We start from the raw sequence: 25,720 nt of genomic DNA, 5'->3' as shown, positions 1-25,720 counted from the left end.
GCACATTAATAATGCTGCAAGATAAATGGAAAAAAGGCAGCACATTCATGTCAATGAAATCTATCAATATTCACAGCTATCAGATGTTTTGTTTGTTTTTCCAACTATTTTTTTCCAGCAAAATCCTAGCTGATGCATGTTTGGAGACACGTTTAATTTGACCATGATTAATACTATTTTTGTTCACCTTTAATTACAGGAAGTGCAGAACCCAATGTTTCAACATTTAACCATTAATGAAAACATTCATGTAAATTACTTCAAAACAATTATACAATAAAGTTCTATTACAAAAGTGTTACCCTTCATGGGAAGTGTCTATCTCCAAATGTTTTAGCATTTTGCCCACACTCAACAGCTTGTCAAGTAATCAATAACCAAGTCCTTCATGTATTTAGAGCAGGGAAAAGACAAATATACAGTACATTACAGGGGAAGTGCAGGTCTAGAAGTGGGAACTGTGCTGTGTTTGAATATGCAAAGCTCACACACGCACACACACGCACACACACGCACGCACACGCACGCACACACACGCACACACACGCACACACACGCACGCACGCACACACGCACACACACGCACGCACGCACACGCACGCACGCACACGGCATGATCTGTTAGCATGATGTAGATTTGTCACACAGGACAGAAGATGGTCAAACCAAGCACACATTACAGACAGTACAATTTGAGATCCAAATCACAAATTGTTTCATGGCCTCAGACTTATTTAATGCTATAAAAAACAAGCCCTTCTTGATCCTTTCAAAGTGCTAGAGTCTTCAATATTTATCCTTGATACAGAGGCAAAAAAAAAAAAAAAAAGTGAAAAATAGATAATAGCTGCACTACAGGGAGAACATGGACAGCTCTAAGCTTTCATTTGGCTGTAGAGTCAACATTGTTTGCACTAAATCTGTAAAAAATACTACTAATAAAAAAAATTCATTGAGATTTGGCAGTGTCGTCAACACTGATTGCACTAAACTGCTTGTGCAAAGTTAGTGGATTTAGGCCATGTATCAAAGAAACATTACAACTAACACAAATGAACATACAGGCACAAACCCTGCTTCCCAATATGAGTATTTTGAATTCACACAATGGGCAGCTTTCCTATCAATTGTTCTTCACAACTCTTCAGAAACTCCTAAAATAAATGTGTTTGTTCAGACAGTAAAATAAACTATAATAATCCTCTTCTAGATGAGCTTGACATTTTGTTTCCCCCCTCATAAAACACACGGAAGGCAAGTAATTTCAAATAAACACATTTGGAGCTTTAAGTTTAGAAATGTAAACGTATGTACTGTAAACAACAAAAGTTTAAATATGAGATTTCCTTCATCTACTTTTCTCAATAATTAATATATGTTGGTGTAAATACTATGATAAAGCTTGCTTTTGGTATGATGAGCCTATATTTTACATGTACAGTTGATCTACCAAAAACCTATAGTGCAAATCTTCACCCATCATAACACTGCTCATTTACTCTGTTGTCAAAGTTAAAAACAATTACAAAACATGTCTAAAAGTGTTATATTACGTTAAAACACAGGTGTAGAGGGTGAGAAGTGTGTAAAACTGTACCCTTGAAACCAGGGAGATGGAGGTGAACAAGCTGCCTTTAAGCACTGTGTGCGCGTGTGTGTGCGTGCGTGCGTGTGTGTGTGTGTGAGGATCTCTCTGCTAGCAGCAAGACTTCTTCTTTGAAGAGGCATCAACCAGGGAGACAGTTTTCTCTTTCTCTCTGTCCTCTTGTTCCTTCAGAATCCTACAAGAAAAGAGGCTTTGTAACACAGCAACGCATAAACAAGAAGAACAATGTCAGCATATTTTTGAGTTGAATGGATGACAATCACTCACGTACACAACAGGCTTTATGAGGATAAAAATCCTCCTTGCATTCAAGTGAAGCTTTAAGCTAACATACCTTGCCAAGTGCACCATGGACTCGGTCACATTGTGGCCAGAAAAAGCGCTGCACTCAAAGAAAATCAGCTGAGACTCCTGCAACACAGCAGGATAATAAAACTGCTTAAGTACATGCATTATTACATGACTAATGCAAGCGATAGCATGTAATCCATCTACCTTCTCCTTTCAGCTAGGCTCATGAAATAAAATAAAAAAATGTTCAAGTGCTTTTATTAGCTAAAATGGACTCAAAAGCACTCAAAACATCACAGGAACCTCAGTGTGGACATTGGAGAGGGGAAAGGATAAGAGCAGATGAAACACTAATTAAATAAATACAATTATTTATGATCTACTTCTTGGAAAACCGTGTTTCATCTCTTCACTTATGCACTTAAGTTCTTTTCACAATAGGTGGCTGTTGTATAGAAAATGTGTTGCCTGATATTTATTTATTTCTGCACAAGCGACTGTATGAGCTAATTACAAATCATGTGAAAAAATAAGTACACGCCATGGAAATTGTTGGCTTTTTTGACATATTTAGACAAGCAAACATTTGATCATCTTTGAAACAGTGCCTATTAATAAAATTGATATACTTGAACAAAACCACAAGGTAAATTAGCTTTTTTCAATCATTTATTCAACAGAAATATCAATAGATGTGATATTCTTCTGTGGAAAAAGTAAGTATACCCTTGGCCTCAGAAGCTAGTATTGCCCCCAGAAATAACTTCTCGTAGGTGTTTTGCATAATTGTCCACCAGGCTTGCTTGAATTTTTTACCTCTCTTCCATGCAATATTCTTTCAGCTGCGAGATTTTTGAGAGTTTTCTTGCATGTACTGGCCGTTTCAAATCCCCCCACAACATTTCAGTGCGATTCAAATCTGGGCTTTGACTAGGCCCTTCCATAACTCAGTCAATGAAGGTCCAGTCCCTGAAGCAGCGAAGCAACCCCAATCCACAACATTTCCACCACCGTGCTTCACAGTTGGTATGAGATGCTTCTCCAGAAAATCTGCCTTTGGTCTGCGCTAAACATGTCTGCTGTTACTGTGGCCAAACAACTCTATCCCTGATTTGTCTGTCCAGAGGACATTATTCCAAAAGGCCTGGCATCAGATGGTCGTTTTAAATCTGTGCCATTTGTAGATGATTTTCCTTACAGTGGAATGATGTATTTCAAATAACTTGGAGATCTTTTTAAATCCCTTGCCAGACTCATAGGCTTCCACAATCTTTTTTCTGAAGGCCTTATAGAACTCTTTAGATCTTTTCATGAGGACACCACACATCTTAATAACAAAGGGAATACCAGACACTAGATATGAGAGGGGTATAAATAAGACCGGTTCCACCTGCACTTACTATGCAAGTTCTAATCACTGATACCCAAAATGTCTATTTTAGGTGTCATTTGATAGTGTATCAACTTAATTAATAGGCACTGTTTCAAAGAGGATCAAATGTTTGCTTGTCCAAATATGTCAAAAAAGCCAACAACTTCCATGGGATGTACTTTATTTATTTATTTATTTATTTTACATGATCCTAGGCAGCTTAGCTTCCTATCTGGATTAGATTTATTATTAATAATAATAAATATTGGATTTACTATGGTGAGAAGTGTTATATCAGATTCTGCACATCATTTAGCTTTTTCTAATAGCACTCTATTATCCATCTTGGTTGTTTTCATAACCAAGTCCATAGTTTTATATTAAACGGCTTGATTAAAAAAAAAAGTTTTAATAAATAATTGGCTGCATTCACACGGTCTTACAGCTTCCCAATGGCCATGTCAAATTTTGAAGAGAAAAACCAAATGTGAAATCACTCACCTTAGCCAATTTCTCACCCACTCTGAACTGGATCTCTCTCTGGCCCTCTAGATCTGTCTTATTTCCCAGCAACATAACAGGAATGTCATCTCCTGCTCCTTCCTAAAGGGAAAAGAAAATAAATGATAGAAAATAAGTGAATAAGAAAATGCTATACAGTGTGGAGTTTAAAAATTAAAAATAAAAACAAAGGTGGTTACATGTCATTCTGACTCAAGTCCGTGCATGATAAACAGCTTGAGAGGGGAGCAGTATTAAGTCCACTGACTGACAGTTTGATGTAACCACAATACGTATGTCACAATGAAATTCTGTTTTGGGCAGTAAATACAATAAAAAAATAAATAAATAAAAACTTTGGAATGCCATTCAGGGCTGAAATTAAATACATAAAAAATGATTTATTAATAGTATCATCCCTGTACATTATTTGTTTGTTTGTTCTTGCAGAGAGGAGACATGTCTCTTAATCAGAGACCATGCCGAGGACTGAATTTTACACAGATAACATTATTAACATGAAACTACACTTACTTAAATTGAACTGTAAGCACAGCAGAAAAATACTTTTGTCACCTTATCCTTCAAACCACAGGTACATTTTCTTTATAAGTAAGTGCACAATTAACTGTTGGTACAAAATATTAAAAATTAAATATATTCCTGTCCTGACCTGCTGCATTATTCAACAACAGATACAGCATCTTTCAAGCTTTCTGTCAAGACACTATTACTCATTAAAAATCAGGCAACCTTAGAGATGTGAACTGCATTGTAGGTCATTTTAATCATTTGTATGGGCTGCCCAGAAAGTCAAACGAAGCATCTGCGCAGCCCAACTATGAATATGCATAAATATTTACATATCTTTGAGCTTAAGAAAGGTGTGCCCCTTGGCCATCATGGATTACCTGTACGCTGGCTAGCCATGATCTCACTGCTGTAAAAGTCTGCTCACATGTGATGTCATACATGACCACTACGCCATCTGCCTTGCGGAAAAACTGCTTAGTGATGCTGCGGTACCTGCCAGAACGTTGAGGATGAAATTAGTGTAACTGTAAAGTATTACACCATCTAAGCCTAATAATAAACGGATTAAAAAAGGCATTGTAATTTAACAAAGAAAAAATGGCTAATCATTGATATGTTAAAGCTTTTGGAAAGGAGGTATTTTTTAACATTTAAGGTCAGAGTCTTGGTATGTTTTCCGACATGGGAGTCTTTCTCAGCAATGTGACGAAGTGCATTTTTTGTCTTAGTAACTTCAGGAGAGAGAAAAAGAGAGGATGGTGAATTAATGACTCTGTATAGTCACCATAACGCAAGTGACAACAGGAACAAACTTGTCTTGTGGATGTTGAGCTGCATAAAATGTAACTATAAATGGTAAAAAGTATGAAGTGTCATTCATTAATATTTTTTTTTAATTGTTGGCTGTGTGCTGTGGTATAAGCAGAATAAAATGCTGTTGAAGGAAAATAAACAACAGCTACTTAAAATCAGTAGTGCTCTTACCTTTCCTGCCCAGCTGTATCCCACATCTGCAGTGCTACCCGGCTGTTGTCCACTATAAGCGTCTTTACACTGTAGTCAATACCTAGATGTAAATGGAGAATGGCAAAGAAATTACTTCTATACAAACGTGTGATGTGTTGCTTCAAATCGTTGTCAACAGCTCTGCTCTAATGTGCTTCGTCTCTACTCTTTGAAGCTTTCTGTCTCACTGTGGCTTCATAACAAATCAATGAGCACGTGAAGAGTGTAGCTTGAGAGTAAAGGGCAGAGATGATTGATCTGAAGTTGGGACAGACAGTGATATTGATGTACTGTAACAGGGAATAAGCATCCACCTCCGCACTGACATTCAAATCCAACTTTCAAACAAGAAACAATTCCAGTGTCAAATGATGACGTTCTATAGTGCTACCCAGTTCTCTGCACGTCAATATGTTAGAAACATGTTATCTTGGGAAAGATCTTACACTACAGAACTTATAGACACAACAAAGTATCATAACCAAATTGGTGTTTAGGACAGAAAAGCTTCTTCAGCTCTCTATGCTGTTAACACAGTCAGCAGGTTTGAAATTCCTAAACACACAAGTGAGAAAGAACCTGTTCAGAGTTTACCCACAGAACAGCCACAGGCTGAAAAACTGATGCACGTACACACAGTTGATAAGAAATGCACTATGGGGAAACTGACCGACAGTCGCTGAGGTTCCTGGGTGGAAACAATCATCACAGAAACGGCGCAGTAGAGAGGTCTTGCCAACACTGGAGTTTCCCACAAGAACGATCTTAAACAGACGGTCTGGTCCTGAGCTTGCTCCTTCCTCCTGAATTAGAGAGCAGAACAGCTACCGCTAAAATAGTTTATACCGCAGCACTGCTGAATTCTCAAATCTGATTGGTCAGGATGTGTTTATTAACTTTAGGTTATATTTAAATGCACTCATTCTAATATGCGTTTAGCATTTATACAGTAACAACTTACAAAGGGACTTGTATATAGACACTCCACATGACCAAATTTGAAAAAGTGTAACTGGTGAAGTTTTTTTTTATTTTTTTTTTATTTTGGACATTCTAGGCTTCCTAGAAGAGCTTTTTGTCCCCTAACAGCTCTTATTACAAAAGGCATAGAGGAAACAGTATGAGTGAATGGCAGGATTTGGTGAGTATGTTCATTCCGAGTACATGAGAAACACTGGGAAACACTACACCTGTAAATCAGTCAGCTGTCTTATCTAAGGGGGCTTTCACACTGGCGGTTTAGTCCGAAACAGAGCAAGGTTTGTAGGAAAAATTTTTAGGTAATCTGACAGTGAGCTGGTTTAAGGCCTACAACAACCTGTCAACAATGAAATGTATCTATAAGTTATGAGATATACTGTACTAGTGAGGTGGTAGCATTGCTACTTTTTAAAATGAGTGTCATGGAAATAGTTAAACTATTTGATCATGGAAGTAGCAGAGTAACATGAACGCTACATTGCTGCATTTTTTTGATGTACATAACACAGACAGTGTTTTTAATTTCATCATGTCGTGCATTTCTTTTCAGCTGGTTGAATACACAGTTGAGTGCACATAATGCTGTTTCCATCCTGTGAAGATGGAAACAAGCTCAATTTCTGCAGATGTAAAAAACAAAACAAAAATGATCACACTGTCTTTTCAAAATCAGATACGTAAATAATAAAACATGACAGGGCATGCTGTTATGGGAAAGTAATCAATGATGGGGTGGTGTGATACATGACCTATAACAGCATGCTAGCTGTTTTTGTGATTTTGGAACATCAGTGTGACTAATAACTACTACACTACAAGTATAACTGGACACACAGGTGAAATGGCTTCTCACCGATTGGCCAGTCTCCTTGCCCACAGGTTGCCCCCTGGGTGAGGTGGGGGTGTGTGTATGCCTGCTCTCTGGTGGAGGACACTGTGAGATTGGTGTGCTGGCAGAAGGGAAGATACTGGTCATCTGGAGGTCAATGCCGTGTTCCAGGTCTTCCTCTTCCTCACTCCAGTTCCTGAGCTCGGCCTGGTACTCTTTCTGCAGGAGCTGGGGGAGGTGGTCTTCCTCAATGGAGATGATCCTCTGTAGCTGGTGTGTAGGAGAACACCATCCCCCTGCTTGATCCTCCTGCCCTCGAGCCAAACTGTGTCCCTTTATACTAATTGCACTCTTCCTCTTAGTATGTGGCAGTATGTCCTCTTCATCATCACTGAAAAGTGCAAGAAACAACAAATCACTGTTTTACCCCTTATAAAATACTTAACATTTTTTTAATTTAAACGTTTTAGCACAGTTATCTGATTATATATGTTCTTCAACTGAAATGCACTGCTATTTTTTTTTTAAAAAACATACCTTTTAAATGATTGTTTCCTTTCTGTGTATCCAGATCTCTGTGTCCTTGATGCTTTTACAGCTGAGTTCTTTGGTTTCTATGGGACCCAACATGATTATATAACCTTCCTGCTTTTAAGCCCTTTACAAAACTGCCAAGTCAAAATAATGACTATAAATTCTATTAACTCACTTGATAGCACAGATCCTGCTCATCTCGTAAATGTTTGTTCATTTCCCTAAAAGAGAAACGTTGAAAAACAGCTATTTGATCTGTTCTGACCTTTAGCATGGTATAAACAAAACAGACTGTTGTTTACTGGATTTGTAGTAGTATTCTTGCCTTAGTAAATCTAGTTGCTTAAGTAGACTTGCTCTTTCTCTTTGCAAACCTTCTGTAACTCTGTACATCTCCCTGAAAATCAGAAAACAGCATAAAGTAACTGGGAGCAAAAAGACAGCACTACATGCTCATGTAATGCTGGTGGGCAACTTGCTGCCATGAGCAAATCCAGTGTACAGCACATGACCCTGTGAATGTGTTAATAAGTAAAGTCTGTACAGGGTGTATAAAGTCTGAGTGGGTTCTCACAGCTCTCGCTCTTCTTGTAGGCGAGAAGCTTGTCCCTGTAGCAGACTGAGCTGCTCCTGTGCTAAGCTCAGTTCCTGAGTGGTGTTCTCCAGCTCGTGAGCCAGCTCCTCATTATACTGCTTCAGTTTCACATTCTCTACTGCAGTCTCCCTTTGCTCGCTGTGCAGCTCACGACACTGTTGCTCTAACTGACACACACACACACACACACATACACACACACACACGACAGGAACGCATTAACTCAAAGCAGATTAGAGAAATACAGTGGCCTTGAGAAAAACTGGCATCTTTCAGGAATTTATAAAAAGAATAACGTGCAAAAACGGATACAATTACAATTACTATTTTGTGTCACATGTCCTGGAGAGAATCACAGCAGTCTCTACCTGTAATTTCTAACAAGGTTGGAGAAATCTCTAGCGGGAGCTTGGTCCACTCCTTAATGCAATACATTTTAAGCTCGTTTATAGTCTTTGGTTTATGTACGTGAAATTCCCTCTTCAATTCAGACCACAGGTTTTCAAATCCAGAGACTGAGATGGTTATTGCAAAACAATGATTCTGGGCTTTAATGGTTTCTGTGTTGATTTGGAAGAATGTTTGGCTCACTTCTTGAAAATACACTGAAATATACTGGTAAATGTTCTTGAAAATTTGTCTTCTTGAAAGTATACTGGTAAATTTTCTTTAGCTGAGTTTGGCAGCATACACAAGGTAATCAATTTTCTCCAGAGTCTGTGAACTACAAGCACCACCCCCCCCAACAAGTCCCATAGAATCTATGATTCACCACCATATTTTATGGCAGGTATCAGGTGTGTTTCCTTGTATTTAGCTTTTGTGCTGAAAGTTCTTTGGTTTTTCCCATGGTAGTAAATAACAAGGGGATTTAACATATGTGCAATATGATATTTATACCGCAGGAGAACTGGGCAAGTTCCTGTATACAGAGAGCAAATGAAAAATGATTATTCTTTTCCTTATTCTGTTTGTTTAAAATAATAAAAATTTATCCAACATATTGTGGGACATATTTTTGAGAACAAATACTTTTTTTTTTTTTTTTTTTTTTTTTTTTTTAAAGTAGTTCCAATGAGAATAATTTTTTTGTTAAAGCAAATATAAATCATATTGCTTATTGTTTGAGTGGAAATCTTTAAATCATTTAATTTGAATTTATGCGTGCAATGTTTATTTTATACAATCATTTATGCTCATATTTATTAAGGGTGCTAATAATTCAAGAAGGCATTGTATCTTTATAATGTACTTCATTTTTAATTTAACTGTAATGAGGTGAAACATCTTCCTTGAATCAAAGAACAGGAGTACAACCAACAAACCATCGTAAACAAAACACTTAATGCGCTTAACACTTAACTATAGAGACAGTATTTTGAGTGCTGTCAGAAGAGAGATGTCCAGCAGTAGAGGACCATGTGCAAGGACCTGTTGGATAAGAAAGTGGGTACAATGGTGCCAAGCACTGCATGATGCCGAAAATAGACCTTGAAATACTGGATCATTACACAAGCCATCTCAAAAGCAGAGATGTACTGCGCCCAGATTAGACAGCATTCAGTGTTAATGCTCTGATAAAGAAAACAATGGCGGTCCACTGTTGTTTTTGATTACTTGAACAATAGAAATAGGTCATTTAAAGAGAAAGGGCTAGTTTTAGACACGTGCTAATTTTTTTATTAGCATAAAAAGATCCAGCTGCCTTGTCTCTTCCTCATGTGCGGCATTATGATGTCAGCAGCATTAGGTTTTTGAACGAATAGATGTAATTAACTAAGGCACATCTTCAATGAAGGGAGAAATGTCGAAGTGAAAACATTCTGAAAAGAATAAACGCTGATTGAAAAGTTTCTTGGGATTAAAACAATTTTTTCTCTTTCATCCTTTCTGAATACTTAACCTGTACCACTGGACAAACCACACTGCATACATTATATACTCACACACACACGTATAAGACACATGCATACGTCTCTTCATACATAAATGCGCCACGTATGGCCACAAACAAATATACCATATCCAAAGCATAGGAGTAAGTCCACCTCTGAATGACTCAAAAAAGCAAAATTTAAGTTTTGGAGTGGCCTAATCAAAGTCGTGACTTGAACCAAATGAGATGCTGTCGCAGGACCTTAAACAGGCAGTTCGCACTCGAAAACCCTCCAGTGTGGCTGAACTAAAGCAAAGTGGACAAAATTCCACCACAGTGCTGTGAAAGTCTGATCTCCAGCTATCAGAAGCATTTGGTTGCAGTTATTGCTGCTAAAGATGGCACAACCGGATTAAGTTTAAAGGGGCATAGGTGTTGGGTAACTTTTTTTTGCTTCAGTAAAAAAAAAAAAAAAAAAAAAAAAAAAATTATATCTGGTTGTATCTAGTCCACCTGAACCCCATTATGAATGCAGCTGCATTAGGAACTATGGGGAAAATACTTTTTCACAGCAGTGTATATGCGAGTGCAATTACTTGCAAGTACGTAGAAACGTCTGGGAAATCAAAACACTCACTTACCCGTTTCTGTTTGTTTGAAAGCAGTTCAAGCTCCTTCTCTTTGCTAGAAAGCTGGTACTCGAGATTATGACTGCGAGTTAAGAACCTTTCAGAATCCTGCAGGACACATCACACCTTATAAAAAGAAAGAAGGCTCCAAGCATATAATATGCAAGTAATCAAACATGGCGGAGTGTGCTGTTATAGGAAAATAATACAATTATCATGATAAGAGCATTTCTTATTCTTAAAGAAAACTAAAACGAAGCATTACCATATCTTACCTGTAAAAGAATCCTGTCTTTCTCATTTTTGATCTGTTGCTCCATTTCCTCATAGAGACGCTGGATTTCATCATCATGGGATGCTGCTTTCCTGTATAGGACATATCAGCTCTATTGAAATTAACTGATACTTGTTCAATAATTTTTCAGTGTGTTTTGTGCACCCACAGGACACTAACATTCATCAAAAACCAAGTGCTAGTAATTCAGAGAGTGAGAACTCCCACCACAGAATGCATTTCCTTCATAAGAGATATTACACCGGATTTCAAAACAACACGTTCATTTTTGCCAGGACAAAAACAGCTTACTTCTACATGTGCTGGCTCATTTGATTGCAGCATCAGGGTCAGAAAGACAATATTATCCAAATCATTAAAAGAATAATTTTTCTGAGGTAAGGTATTTGGCTTTGTAAGCTCAAATCAAAGCCGTTATTGTCCCTGAAGTAGGTTACGTAACCATTAATTAGGTTTTTAACAGCTACTTCTCTTTTTATTTATTTTCAGCATTGTACTGTAATTATGCTTGTCTCAATAATATCCACTGGTGCAGAGAAATTGGAAAATAACAGAGAAATTAGACAATAACAAGTACATTAATGTTATACAGGATGTTAAGTGGAACATAGGACAATTGTTAGAGGTTTCCAGATTTGGGACATCGAGCAGATTTAAAATATGAGCTTCGTGAGCACCTCTTGCTTTTTTGAAATTTTGGCAAGAACAGCTGATACCAACTATCATGACATTTAAGGGTAGATCTCATGAAAGCTTCAGCCATAAACCAGATTGGCAATATAAATTTAATTAAATGAAGTTCACAGACACCTGACTATCAACTCTCAGCTCCCAAAACTATTATCGATCTCAATGTAATATTTCTAATCAAGCAATTAAGAAATACTGCACTGCACTGATCAGATAAGAAATAAAATAGTAAACGACTGACCTTTTCAAAGCAGTTTCCATCTCGCTCTTCTCCTGGGTAGCTTCTTTAATTTGGTAAGTGACCCTGGCAAGAAACTCCTCAAAGTTAGATAGGAGATGAGGCTCATCCCTGCGCAGCTGAGCCCACAGACTGCGAACTGCTCCTGGACTAAAACATCAGAGAAGATCAAATAACTCACTTCAAAAAATACCGTTGGATGATTGTGGTTTTTAATTATACTTTGAAACATGCATCCTTATCAAAACAGCACCTATTGTTTTTTTATACACTGAAAAACATAATTATTGAATTCAAATTTGTTAAATAAAAAATAGAATACAACGTCGATGCAGGTTTCTAGACACTGTAATCTGACAGAGAAAATATGTTTCACGCCTTTCTAATATTAATTCTTGTTTATAGCTTATCCTCCTAAACATCAGAGCAACTCTTAATTCTAATATTATCCGTATTCATATCTTCTATACAAACCTTCAATTTGTAAAATAAACAGAAATGCAAAATATTTTTTACTCATATCATCAGATGTTCAGCATTTATGATATTGCCTATGAAATACTGGGACAGTTAAAGACAGACATACATCCACAGAACCATGTAATCCAAATGGTCACCATGAGCCAATAGGATATATGTCATCAACTTGATGTCTCCCACTACAATTCTGTTCTGCGTCATAGAACAATTGCAATGTGGTACCGGCAAAACTAATCATGCAACACAACTGATATTTGCTTCTCAAAATCAAAGATGAAGGCTGAAGGATGAAGATGACGTCTAATATTAAAATATCTCTGTTTAATCTGGCGGGGCTCCATTGGGAACAGTGTAGTCTCACTATAGAAAATTTCAGCCTGTGTTACTCAGGAGCTTTCTGCATTTTTGGGGAACTGAAAGTTACCAAACACTGATCAACTTCTATTCTATTCAGGAGTCCAATTACAGTATGTTATCCAAATATAGCCTAAGGAGAAGATTCCGTTTAAAAAGCAATCGCAGCAGTAAAAACGTGAAATACAACACAGAAACTGTAATGATTTTCATTTGTGATATGCAGAAACATGCAACACTCAAAACAAAACCTTCAGTGCATTACACTTAAGTCACTTGATCTCTTTAATTATGGCATGATGCAATATAATATAACATAACTCACAGGTCCTGCTGTGAGCTGTAAGTATTTTTAATCATATTAATACTTTTATCATATTTTAGTAGTAAATCTGTAAAGCCTGTTGACTAAGGGTTCAACAGTCAGTGCAGCAGGAATAAAGAAAAAATGAGTCAGTAAGAAACAATAAAGGGCGTTCCTTTATATGTACAGTAATGTCTCATGGAAAACGACACTCCAATTACATCCACGTTGCTGAGTAAGGCTTAGAGCTGAGATTGGACAGTGAGTACATTTCAGTGTGACAACATTCATGCACTGATAAAAATAAAATAGAATGCGACAGGGAATTATATTCATTTCTGGAAGTTTAATTCTTGGAAGAAAAAAAAAGCAAATTCCCTGACTGTTTTTCTCTGAAGAAACTTAAATGCAATGCAGTGAAGATTTTCCTTTTCAGTCTGGAATGTTTCCGCATGTTACAAATGAAATACAATACTGTTTGTGTATTGTTTTGAAGCTTTTTGTTTTGTTTTGGGTTTTCCTTCCCACAGCCGTGACTGCTTTTCTCTCTGGTGTGAAATCATCTCCATAACATACATAGAGTATCTGACAAAGCTCAAAGAGAAATGCTGTCAGTCAGCATACTGTTCAGTGAGTGAGTTTGTAAACATGTTACACCCACTCCTCGAAGACATTGCTGGCTCCCAGGTTCTCCATCAGAATGCAGAAATGTTTCTCCTCGTCATCCTCGCTCACATTGAGTTTATCCTCCCACTGACTCTGGTAGAGCAGATCAGGAGAAATCGGCTCTGCGAAGTGCTTTGGAGCAGGCTGTGGAGTTGCTGCGGATGCTGCAGGGCCAAATATGAACTCACCTGCACCGGAAACATGCAGAGTATTATTAGAAGGTTTTAGGTCTCCCCCCCGCTACATCATCCAGCCCACCCCACTGGACAAGGTAACACGTTTACAAGTTGTATACTGGATAGAAGATTATCAGATTGCTCTGGATAGTAATAACAATAACAAGACAAAACATAAATACACTAAAGCTAGACTTGCTATACTTCTTGTTCAAAATTAAAATACAGAATAGTTTTTCTTTGTCCGATTGATAATATAAAGACCCACTAAAGCCAGAGGAGAACTCCTCTGGTGTAAGGTATCCGTTTCCATCCGTGTCCAATGTATCAAACACATTCTCCAGTTCCTCAGCACTCAGAGGAAATTCTCCAAGAAGCCTCTGAAACACAATAGGGGATAAATGTACTATGCATTTAAAAAAAAAAAAAAAAGAAAATTATATTTATACCACAGTGCTGTTGAATTCTTCAATTTGATTGGATGTATTCATTTTCTATAACAGCAGCTCTGACAATACAATATAATTTATTGAGGTGTTATTGTTTTTATAGCAACAGCTCATTCACAAGGACCTGCATGGCATACACTCCACATAATCCGTGGCTAATAATAAAAATGGATTAAACATGCTGCTATTTCACAAACTAAATATAGACACTGAAGTGGTGAAGCTTTAATAAGGGAATATTTATGGAGTAAGTTTTCAGATTCAGCAAGTTTTCTGCCACAACAGAGGATAGAGGGCTTTGCTATTTCTCAGTAACATGGCAAGCTGCATTTAAAATCTTAAGCATTTTATGAAGTCCGGACTCAGCCGTCAGCCTCTCACCCAGGCTTACAGAGTCGTTGAAAGTATTCCCATCAGCGGCATTACCGTACATTTTGGAAATACGGCTCTGAGCTACACTCTATGGAAATATTATACACACAACGTAGCAGGAGGAAAGCGCAGAACATTCTTAGTAGGGATGTAACGATTCATTGAAGCCACGATGCGATATGATTCACGATAAGATTTTCTCATGGTTGCTTTTTTTTTTTTTTAACAAATTGAGATTTAAGACAAAAAAGTGTCCTTTTATTATTTCTCAGACAAAATGCTGCCTCATGCCAAATAACAAAACTGTAAATTTAAAAATAAAAAAAAGTAAATTTTAAAACAAATCCCACATCAAATAAATAAATAAATAAAAGAAATCTCTTCATATAAACAAACTAAGGCTTTGACTGTGATCTTTCCTAGCTTGGATTTGTTTTTTAAAGTTTTTTTTTTTTTTAAAGAAATACCAGCATATCCGCATTTTCCATGACAGAAAACGGCCTCATACCTTTTGCCATGAAAACACTGATGCACCTTGCGATCCCTGTGGCTCTCACACTCGTTGCCAAGAGTGGGGCTGCAAATCCACCGGTCAGTGTGGTTTGGCCTGTTTATAGCTTTTTACGTGCAGGTGGAGGTGACTGGAGCTTCTCACTGTGGTGATGGTTTATATACTGCATCCAGGTTGTTGTCCCATTAGTGTATATTAACATCTTGCAGTATATGCACACGGTTTTTGTTTTGTCTGTTACCACCTCACTGCTTTCACTGTTAGTCTTCGGAAAGCCAAAATGCTGCCACACCTCCGATTTGAATAAGAATGGGGCATCCTCAACATCTACACTTGCCACCACCATGTTTACTACTAATGCTACAACTTGCTCGCTCCTATCACGCCTGTAAAGCGAGGTCACAGTATACAGCTTCAGTGCCCCTGCTGTTTACAACGTGTCACGATTCGTTTAACATCTCAACCGACTTGAATCATCACATATTTACATCAATTTTCAACTGGCTCAGAGTACATCGTTAAATCCCTAATTCTTAGTGATCAAAATCACCCAGCTCACTCTATGTTCAGGTGGAATAACTCAGGATATAACCTAAGTCATCAAAGGCCAATCATAAGGCATGTTTTTAATAATGGTTTTTTTTTCCAGCCACTGTCAGACTGATTGCAAAAGACATTGAGGCTGGAGGGAAATATTACCCCTCCCATCTTATTCAAGGACACTTAATTCATACACTCGACAGTCTATGAATGGCTTGTGTTTTTAATTATCTTACTGGCTATGCCAGATAGAGTTTTTATATAATAATTTATTTGTATGTATGTATGTATGTATTATATATATGTGTGTGTGTGTGTTTTGTAACATTGTGTTTAGTGTGTCATTCTAATATTACTTGACTCAAAGGGTTACGCACAGTAATTCCAATGCACCTGTACCTCCTCATACCTGTGCAAATGGCAATAAATCTAAATCTAATCCAAATCTAATCTAATCAACTTCAAGAGAGAGAAAAAAGAGACACTGGTAGGGAAATGATTGTTTAAGATTTGTTTTGTGGCTGCTCCATAAAATTAAAGTATGGATAAACCAGTGATGAGAGAAATAAAACACGTTGTCACATTCTTGTTATTCATGTTATAGGAAAATAATCAACTTCAGATTACACCAAACTGTCTCACATCAGTTACGTTCCTTACATATTATACATGCATGCTGGTGATACTTAAGACCTATAGCTGAAGAAAAGTGGGACGATTTAGTTATGTTCTATTACGCAAATAGAGATATCTACAAATGGGTGAAATAATATTTGGTAATGTGAATGTTTTAAAGCACTGGTGAATTTGTTGCTAACATTATGAATCAATCTAAAAACTTATCTTAATGAAAACAAGCAATTATGTTACTAGAATAGATTTGTGGTGTTTAGAATACAAAGAAACCCATGTCACACAGGGAATTACACTTAATTATAATTTAATTATGGCCTTTTTTGAGAGGCTCATCATGTCTTCCAGACTTATTATATTTCAAATTAGAGACTGAATGACCTAGATAATTACGTGTTTACGTCTCAGTGCCCAACCCCATAGATACAGTGTAAACAGCCCTATTCCTTAAAGTAAATAACACACCCTGTACTGTGATTAAGCAAACATTTACAAAGACAGGCAACTGATCAACTGCCTCATAAAATTGAAAAAGTTCTGTGAGCTTGATGGTAGAACTTTTAGACTAAAGCTTCTGAACAAACAGTTGTTATCAGGCTTAGGCGTAACTTGTTTGTCAGCAGACTATTCTGCTGTGTGGCTTTAAAATGCAAGTTGTTAACACTTCGGGTTCTGGTGTGAAGAAGTAAGCACAACATGCTAGCCAGTACTCCTCAGCGTGACTGGAACGCTGTATGAGTTATACAGGGGGGAAAACTAGCCTGGCCACATTGTCTTTTTTTTTTTTTTAAATAACCATACATGCAGTCTAATACACAGATTAAAAAAATTATATTACAAATGTGCAATGAGCTTAGCCATTTCTGCTATGCTTCCTGTTCAGCTGAAAGGTAATAAACTGATGCATTTATAATAAAATATGAGCAAATGAAGAGATATAAACAAAACAGTAGAATCCAAATCAGTAGATCCAGTATTCATGTCTAAATGTTGAGCCTGGTCGTTCAGCAAATATGCACATATTTCGATATTAGTTAGCATTCAAACTGCATTCACACAAATAATGAAGTAAGACAGAAAGAAATGAAATGGAAACGTTTAGGGACTTGTGCATTCAAATGTGTTGAGATTATTTATACAGAAACTGAATAAAGATGTGGAGCTGATGGATATCAGTGCATCTCCATAAACAGTGGATCAAAGGTGTTATGGCTTCAGAGTGTTTGCCTATGAGTGGGTCATCAAAGAGAACAGTCACAATAGCCTGGAATCGATGAGGCTGGCCAATCTGCACAATAATACAACCGAAGAGGTGGCATCTCAAAGCTCTGTCCTCTACCCTTTCTCTACTCATGGCTGCCCAAGGTGTTTCACAGACTCCACTGAATTAGCAGTGGCAAAGTGTAGACTACATCTCCACACATCTCGGCTGGTCTGCATGTGCTGTGTCCTCATTCAAATTCACTTCTAGTGTTAGATAATCTGCTATTTAGATAGCGGGATACAATCATTCCTTTTTTTCTGCTGGAATGGATTATGCAACTCTCAAAACACCCTTGTAGTGAGTCCACACTAACTAATTTCAGCTGCCAGTTGCAGCTGTTGAAGATAAGCTTGATTTAAAAAAAAAATCAAGGTGAAAAGTCGGTCTGAAACCATAAGGTGAACATAGTTAGTTTAAAACCAGCATGGTTACATCAAAGAGATTTAAGTTACGTCGTAACAAGTAATGCGTAAGGTGACTGTAGATCCAAAAATTTATCGCACAGAAGGACGTATTTCACCAAACAATCAGTAACACAATCTGACAAACAGGACGTACTACATCCATGGCCTGTCTTTCTCAATGTTTACTTCAAGCAAGGTCTGTACTTGAGTTAATGATTTTAATAAAATCCTAATAGACTTTGCTTACAATAAAGTGGTGACTCAAATTACCAGTCTCTTATATTTGTATTTTATGTGCTTGTCATACTTGGGTATTTTAGTAAGAAACCATAGCAACTAAAAATAAAGACCTGTAAAACATTAAAGCAGAACATAATAACATTTCATTAATGGCAAAATGTTTTAAATATTTTGTAATGACCTTTGGTGACATTTTGTGCTAGAGTAAAGTGCTTGCTACAGTATGTTTATATAAAAAAAAGTGTATCCTATTTGTAGCTTATCCTAAGATCTCTTAAGTTACAAATGGTGTATTTCAGTGAGGTAGCCATGTCTGATGATCACAGACTACAGAAATAAATAAAGCATAACACTTCTCACAAAATAAAAAAAATACATTTAAAAAAAGTGCATTTAATGTCAGTAAACATGCAATTCTTACTTCCAGGAGCTGCGTTTAAGTCAAATGTTACATCTACTAGGGGGTAGGTGTAAGTTTAAGTTATAATTTAAAGGCCACACTGAAACCAGTGCAGTTGGTAACCTGGTTAACTTACTCGCTATTACATTTAATCTAGGCTATGATAGAGAGAACATTCTGCTGGTGCAACCGACTGTAGGACTCAACTAATATCCCCACTGTGATGAGTGAATTCCAGACTATTAGGACTCAGGCAAGGAAACATAAAGATAGAATATTGTTATTGTAATATGTTACGTTACAATATAATTTTCTGAAATATTGTGGGTATCTTCTTATAACTTTTTTTTAAATAAAACTAAATCATTTGTTGGTTTAATAAACTTGAATCGGAAGCAACTGAATCCTTGTTAAAAATTTGCACTGAATCTTTACCATTGTAAAATATTTTTAAACAAATTTTGCCTTTTCAATGTTAAATTTTGCAACACTACTGGTTTGTGGGCAGCTTGTTAGCAAACCTATAGATCATATATTGTACAAAGGTATCATGATAGTTTTGTCACATAGCCCACCCCTAATTGAATCTTACACAACTTACTGACATTTCACAACTTTCTATCTAAATTGTAGTTATACTTGTGTTTTGATCGTCCAGCTAAACAATTCCAATTAAATATTGCGTAGTGGCATATAATATACGATATTTACTATTACTAATGCAATTATTCAGAATGCAGCACATTTTTTCCTGAGCATGCTGGAGTCTTACCTGCATGTCCCGTCGAGTAACGAAGCCCTTGTCCTCAGTGTCACAGATCTGAAAGAATTCCTGACTCTTCTCCAGCACAGTGCTACAGTCACTCTGCTCCTGAGGACTTCCACACACATTGGACTTGCTTTTCATGTACATTCCACGGAGCTTGGATGTCCGACTCACCTTAGAGTCACAGGTGTCACTGAAAGCTGCCATTATAGTGTCCATGTGTGTGTAATTGGTGTGTGTGAGAGAGAGAGAGAGCTCTCCAATCTCCTTCCTTACATGGGTTAGCTCTAGATGGGAAAATGAAAAGGACACAGAGCTTTAAGTTTCGACCGAATTGCATAGCCTTTCAGAAATGGTTGCTGCCCGCCATCTCTTAGCAACTGCCTCTTTAATTAGTCAATGAAGCTGCAGAGATGTGCGGAGGTAGCGAGACAGAGCAAAAGGGAGAGAGTGCTTTTAAAGCATAAACACAAGGTTAACGGGTATGAAAGTGGTATGTGATACACAGTAGCATAGACAACTAGTTAGTAGTACAAGTAGTAGTAGAACATGTTAGGTATCATTGCTGTTAGAGTTTGAGAAAACACAAACATCTTGAATAAGTATGGTTAAAATGGTTTGAGAGTAGACTGGAATCATTATCAGGCTTGAAGCCTAATTGGCATAACTGGTTGTACAAAAGAATGGAGGTTACATTACATAACATCTCTGCTTTTATTTCCCTGACCAGATACCAGGCTAAAATATATACTAACCCTACTGGAAGAGAATATTATAAAAGGTAATAGCTTATCTAAGTAATTCTAAGTAAGTAGTGATTGTGGGATCCTTTCAGAGTGTCCTCTAGATTGGTTAAATATAGCGGAAACTTGTTTGGACTTCTGTGACATGCCATATCAATATACGGCACTTACCTGCTACAAGGGGTTTGAATCTCTGACCTGATGATGAACTCATTAGTTTAAAGGTTTATTAGTTTTCAATTAGATTCAAAACTGATTACTGTAAATGAACAACGTAATTAAATTAAATGCAGAAAATGTATTAAAAGCATTGAAGGTACACTACATGGTCAAACGTTTGCGGAACCTGACCATCAAACCCATATGTGCTTTTTGAGCATCCTGTTCCAGATCTAGTCTCTGCTTTGTTGTTATAATAACCACCACCCTACTGGGAAGGCATACCACTAGATTTTGGAGGGGGTCAGGCACTGATGTCGGGCAGGGAGGCCGTGTTCAGTGGGGTTGAGGTCAAGGCTCTGTGCAGGCCACTTGAGATCTTCCACTCCAGCCTTGACAAACCATGTCTATATGGACCTTGCTATGTGCACAAGGGCACTGTCATGCTGGAACAGGTTTGGGCTTCTTACAGTAGTTCCATTTACAGAAAATTGAAGCTAGAGCATACAGAGACATCTTATACAATTTTGTGCGTCCAACATTATGGTAACAGTTTTGGGAAGAACCACATATGGGTGTGATGATCAGGTGTCCCCAAACTTTTGGCCATGTAGTGCATTTCCAAAAGATTAATATTTCTCAAGCGCACATTTCGGTTATTGATGGTTAACTTATGACTGCTGCTTGAGTCACTTGGCTGTACAGACAATAAAATCTGAAGAGTATGACCCATCACACAGCACGTTCAAATATTTTTGGTTTGATTAATAAAATCTTAATTCATTGGCTTTTTGACCTTTTTCATTTTAATTGCAATACAATTGCATTAGGAGGAATTTTTAATTCACACATCAAGAATAAATGAACGATTTACACCCTTACTCCCCCTTATACACTAGTGTCAAAAGCTTTTTTTTCCCCCCTTTTAAATGTGAAAAACTTATATATTTAAGAGGTGGAGGCCCACAGGTAATGGTTAACAGTAGCTAAACACTAAGTACTGAAAGCTGCATTTTGTATACTACGAATAACAAACACATAAAGAAATCTTTAATGTGCAATATGAAAATGTATCAAACGTTGAGGACAAATTTTGAAGTTTTATTAGGCTAAGCCACAAAGGCATCAATTTTTCCAAGCTGAAAAGTTTATCAAACTGGGAAGTGATAAACTCTTGGCAAACTAATGGTTTCTGCTTTTTCCACACCGAGGCTGTATTTGTAAGACTAACATTATCAGTGAGCCGTCATTCTTTTCACTCTATATATTGTTCTCGCATGCTCCACAGAACAAAAGGAACTTAGCACAGTACAATACACACACCCAGCCTTACGTGCATGTACACAAACTTATATTTGGCATTAATGTTGTCAAACACAACCCTATTTCCATGGTATTTGCTTTACTTAGATCATTCATTCACTACAAGGTCAGAAGTAACACAGTTGTGTGTAGCAGACAATTAAACAGCACCACTTTGAACAGCTTAAAGCTGAAACCACCCGACTGAGCCTGACGTATGAGAAAACTTCCTTGGTCACACTGGCTATTAGTAAGAACTGTGGTTGTCTCAGTGCCCATAGTCATTCCAGGAAACTAGAATTTCTGCTTTCCATGCAACCTTTATCTCTCTGTTTGACCTTCAGAAAAATGTAGATTACATCAAGGTTCTGGATGGAAATAGCAGCACTGCAAGTTGCAGGATCATATACTGTCAAGTTTGTCAATGTTTACACGCAATTTCTGGGGACTGCGCACTAATTTCTGCGCACTAGGTGGAGGACAGCCTGGACATTGTGCCAACCCATCACAGGGCACAATCGCACACACATTCACACACTATGGACGATTTAGAGATGCCAATCATCATGACTTTGGACTGAGGGAGGAAACCGGAGTACCCGGAGGAAAGCCCTAAAACACGTGGAGATCATGCAAACTCCATGCACACAGGGCAGAGGTGGGAATCGAACCCCCAACCTCGGAGACGTGAGGCAAATGCCAAACAGAAACACTGGTAATATCATTGCATATAATCACTAGGCCAAAATTTGAGGGGTTGAACTTGACTGGCGAATAAACAACAGGTTTTGTTTGTTTGTTTGTTTGTTTTTTCCAAATTCTACTGCAGAACTGGATTCATTGCAAAGAAGAAGTCAGTCTTACACACATTTGAAACTACTCCAAGAAAAAAAAAACAGAAGTTTCGCAACCTTTTTGTTAAGAACCCATATCAAAGCCCATCTGTTTGTGTTCTTGTGTCTACATCCTGGTTTACTGGAGGGATAGAGGGTTGAACCATGAGCAGTTTGTTAGTTCATCTGTTCAGTCATTCATAACCTCTTATCCGTACATTCATTCCGGATGTCTTGGCTTGGCGTTGTTGGTTTGTACTTACAAAACCAGTGTGTGTTTGAAAGCGACTAATACTGCACAACCAACACACACACAGAAAATATACTCCAATTGAACAGCAAACGAAGAAACTATTATCTTCCAATCTTTTACAAGTACCTACTAACTGAGTCCTGTTTTTTTTTTCTATGTATCATATGTCGTTTCATTTCCAACAGACAAAACGTGCCTGACCACTTTTGAACAAACGCCCACAAACACAGGTGACGAAAGAAAACGTGTACTGAGAACGTTAAAGTCAGAATAAAAAGGGAAAGAGAAACAATTTTTGAAAGCTCGTGTTCTTACAATTCACGTTAAAACAGAAGAAATCAAGCAAAGCTCACATTCCTTCTTTCATCTTTGGTGGATTCCATCACAAACACTGCCACAGGCTGAATACCAAATTACTCCCTCTCGGACACACAGTGCCCTACATAGGGTGTAAAATCCAGTACTTCCTCCTCGGTGTGTAGTGCACGTATGTAAAGCGTATAGAGTGATTTGGGATACAGCCGTAGCCCTGTTCAAGTTTATCTACAAGGGACGCACACGTTCACACTTCCTGCTGAGCCACAACAAGCCAAGGACATGGCAACTAAACGTATATCAGTTATTTAAAGCCAATTAAATCATTAAAATAATTACAAATGATTCGCCTACCTTGTGTTACTTCCTGGGTTTAAGCGTCGTTAACTCATCTTCATGGGAAAAAGTTTCGCTCCGGTAACACCTGTCCAGTTAAAGCCTGGGAAATTTCTGGAAAATTTTCTAAGGTCAAAGTAATGATGGATAACCTCCCACAACTCGCTGTTATTGGTGTTTGGTTTAATTTACACCTTCTTTGACCTTGTTTCACTTCTCTCTCTCTAAAAGCTTTGTTTGACTTTTGCCAGCTGCTGTCCGGCTGAGGAGGGAGGAGCTCACATCGCGCGTGCATTGTTTGTTGCTATGGCATCTAAGTAGTGAAACGCGCGAGGAGGTGAGGGAATTTTGCTCAATATCACTATGTGTACTATTGATGGGAATTGCACAGTAGTACACTGTGTACAGTGATTGTTTTTTTGTTTGTTTGTTTGTTGTTTTTTTTTAATTATGCTCCATTGTATGTTTTCCAGCGTTATATTCCGCTATGATATATTGATAGAGCGCAAAATGAATATTGTTAAAGAATTCCTCTGCTGAAAAAAAAAACACACACGCACACAATAGAAACCATCACAGAAATTCTAATTTCCACAACAAATATCATTACAAACCATCACCTAACCATTAAAACCATTACCATTAATGGTATCCACTAGACATAGCATGCCACCAATAGAAGGCAATAAATTACCAGTAGAGACCCACAGGGACCATCACAGTTTCTATTAAAATCAGTACAATTCCCATTGTATCCATTAAAACCATTACCAATTCCGTGAGGGTTTAATGGTTAGCACGTTTGCCTCGCACCTCCAGGGTTGGGGGTTCGATTCCAGCCGCAGCCCTGTGTGTGCGGAGTATGGGTGTTCTCCCTGTTCTGCGGGGGTTTCCTCCAGGTACTGCGGTCCTCCCCCAGTACAAAGACATGCGTGGTAGGCTGATTGGCATGTCCAAAGTGTCCGTAGTGTATGAATGGGTGTGTGAGTGTGTATGTGATTGTGCCCTGCGATGGATTGGCACCCCATCCAGGGTGTACCCCGTTTGTGCCCGATGCTCTCTGGGATAGGCTCCAGGTTCCCCGCGACCCTGTAGGATAAGCGGTATAGAAGATGGATGGATGGATGGATGGATTAATATGCATTAAGCAATTCTAAAAATTACCTCTGGCATTAAAATGTCAGGTCCTAAAATACCCTGCTGGAAAAATACCTGGTTACTATTAAATACTACCACCCTCCTTTCATGGGCAAATAATTATCATCAGTATAAAATTATTTAAGCCAGCAGGAACCATGGAAAACAGCATATCCCATTGAACTACCATTACAGACCACTGAAAACACATTAAAACTCATTACGAATAACTAGAAATCTTTAATGGTTTTTTTTTTGTTTGTTTTTTGTTTTTTTTTAGCTGTGTACATGTGTATTTAATTACTTACTAACAAACAATCTAGCAAACTGCTAGTAAATCAGCTCAAATATATCCTGTGTTGCCAAGATCTGATTATACTATTTGCATCATCATATTCTCAGTGATTTATTTCGCATTAGTCAGTCCTGTCAAAATCTACCCTAACAATCAAAACTATTGTGTTCATCATCAATATTAGCCAAGTTATCTAGCTAGCTTAGCAAACTAAGTTCTACAGCCAAGAGGTGTAACCACAGCAATCTTTTATGTTATGTAAAGCCATAGATATTTTGTGACACAATCTGAGCTTACAGGTAACTCTACTGAGAAAGTCAAGAAAAATGTTACATTTAAAAACAAATGTTTACATTCCGACACTTAAAAAGTTGCCATGCAGTGTTTTAACAATAGATGTGTCTTATGCTTTAGTTATCTGATTGGATATCATCTTAATGCATAGATCAAGTCAATGAAGAGAAAGTTAGGTATGGTGATCTCATGTGCTCACATTTGTTAGTTTTTGTATAATCATTAACCCATACATTCTTTTAGGGTGTTATGTAAATGCAGAGTTATATAATTTGAGTAGCCTTACTGCAGTTCTTTAACAAATACCATTGCATTACTTGACAGCATTTTCTACTTTATCTGTCTGTGTCAGAACCATGATCCAGCTTGCTTGGGCATAAACTCTTCAGTCCTCACCAGTATGCATCATATCCCTGACTTCCAGCTGTAACACCCAGCAAGGGCAGACTGTCTGTTAAACTGGGCTCAAGAGAGCCATTTCAGCAAGTAAAGAGGAAAAGCAGAGATAGCTCAAGAGT

At 37.6% G+C, this 25,720-nt stretch overlaps 1 protein-coding gene across 2 annotated transcripts; it reads right to left on the bottom strand.

Moving 5' to 3' along the window:
* Window positions 1-173: 173 nt before the first annotated feature.
* Window positions 174-23,775, bottom strand: cracr2aa (calcium release activated channel regulator 2Aa). 2 transcript variants are annotated; one of them, XM_053622813.1, is made up of 18 exons: window positions 23,495-23,775; window positions 19,542-19,822; window positions 14,225-14,336; window positions 13,776-13,968; window positions 11,980-12,126; window positions 11,029-11,119; window positions 10,766-10,861; window positions 8,228-8,415; window positions 7,979-8,050; window positions 7,829-7,874; window positions 7,657-7,733; window positions 7,144-7,510; window positions 5,980-6,112; window positions 5,289-5,370; window positions 4,682-4,796; window positions 3,771-3,872; window positions 1,941-2,017; window positions 174-1,781 (listed from the first exon to the last, which is right to left on the bottom strand). In XM_053622813.1, the coding sequence occupies exons 2-18, from the start codon at window positions 19,752-19,754 to the stop codon at window positions 1,697-1,699; spliced, it is 2,196 nt and encodes a 731-aa protein (XP_053478788.1). In that variant the 5' UTR covers window positions 19,755-19,822; window positions 23,495-23,775; the 3' UTR covers window positions 174-1,696. The 2 variants fall into 2 exon arrangements, with proteins under 2 accessions (XP_053478788.1, XP_053478789.1); XM_053622814.1 differs by lacking the exon at window positions 23,495-23,775 and adding an exon at window positions 23,141-23,443.
* Between the last annotated feature and the right edge of the window lie 1,945 nt (window positions 23,776-25,720).

This window comes from Ictalurus furcatus, chromosome 4 (assembly GCF_023375685.1).
Source record: "Ictalurus furcatus strain D&B chromosome 4, Billie_1.0, whole genome shotgun sequence".
NCBI classification, from domain to species: Eukaryota; Metazoa; Chordata; class Actinopteri; order Siluriformes; family Ictaluridae; genus Ictalurus; species Ictalurus furcatus.
The sequence above is the reverse complement of the archived record's forward strand: the minus strand, read 5'-3'. Positions and strand labels throughout refer to the sequence as shown.

Coding starts and splice junctions, on each gene's coding strand:
- cracr2aa (XM_053622813.1), bottom strand. CDS start 19,754: ATGGACACTATAATGGCAGCTTTCAGTGACACCTGTGACTCTAAGGTG. Junction 14,337..19,541: donor TTACTCGACGGGACATGCAG/GTAAGACTCCAG, acceptor ATTGTGTTTCAG/AGGCTTCTTGGAGAATTTCC. Junction 8,416..10,765: donor TTTCAAACAAACAGAAACGG/GTAAGTGAGTGT, acceptor TGTGTGTGTCAG/TTAGAGCAACAGTGTCGTGA.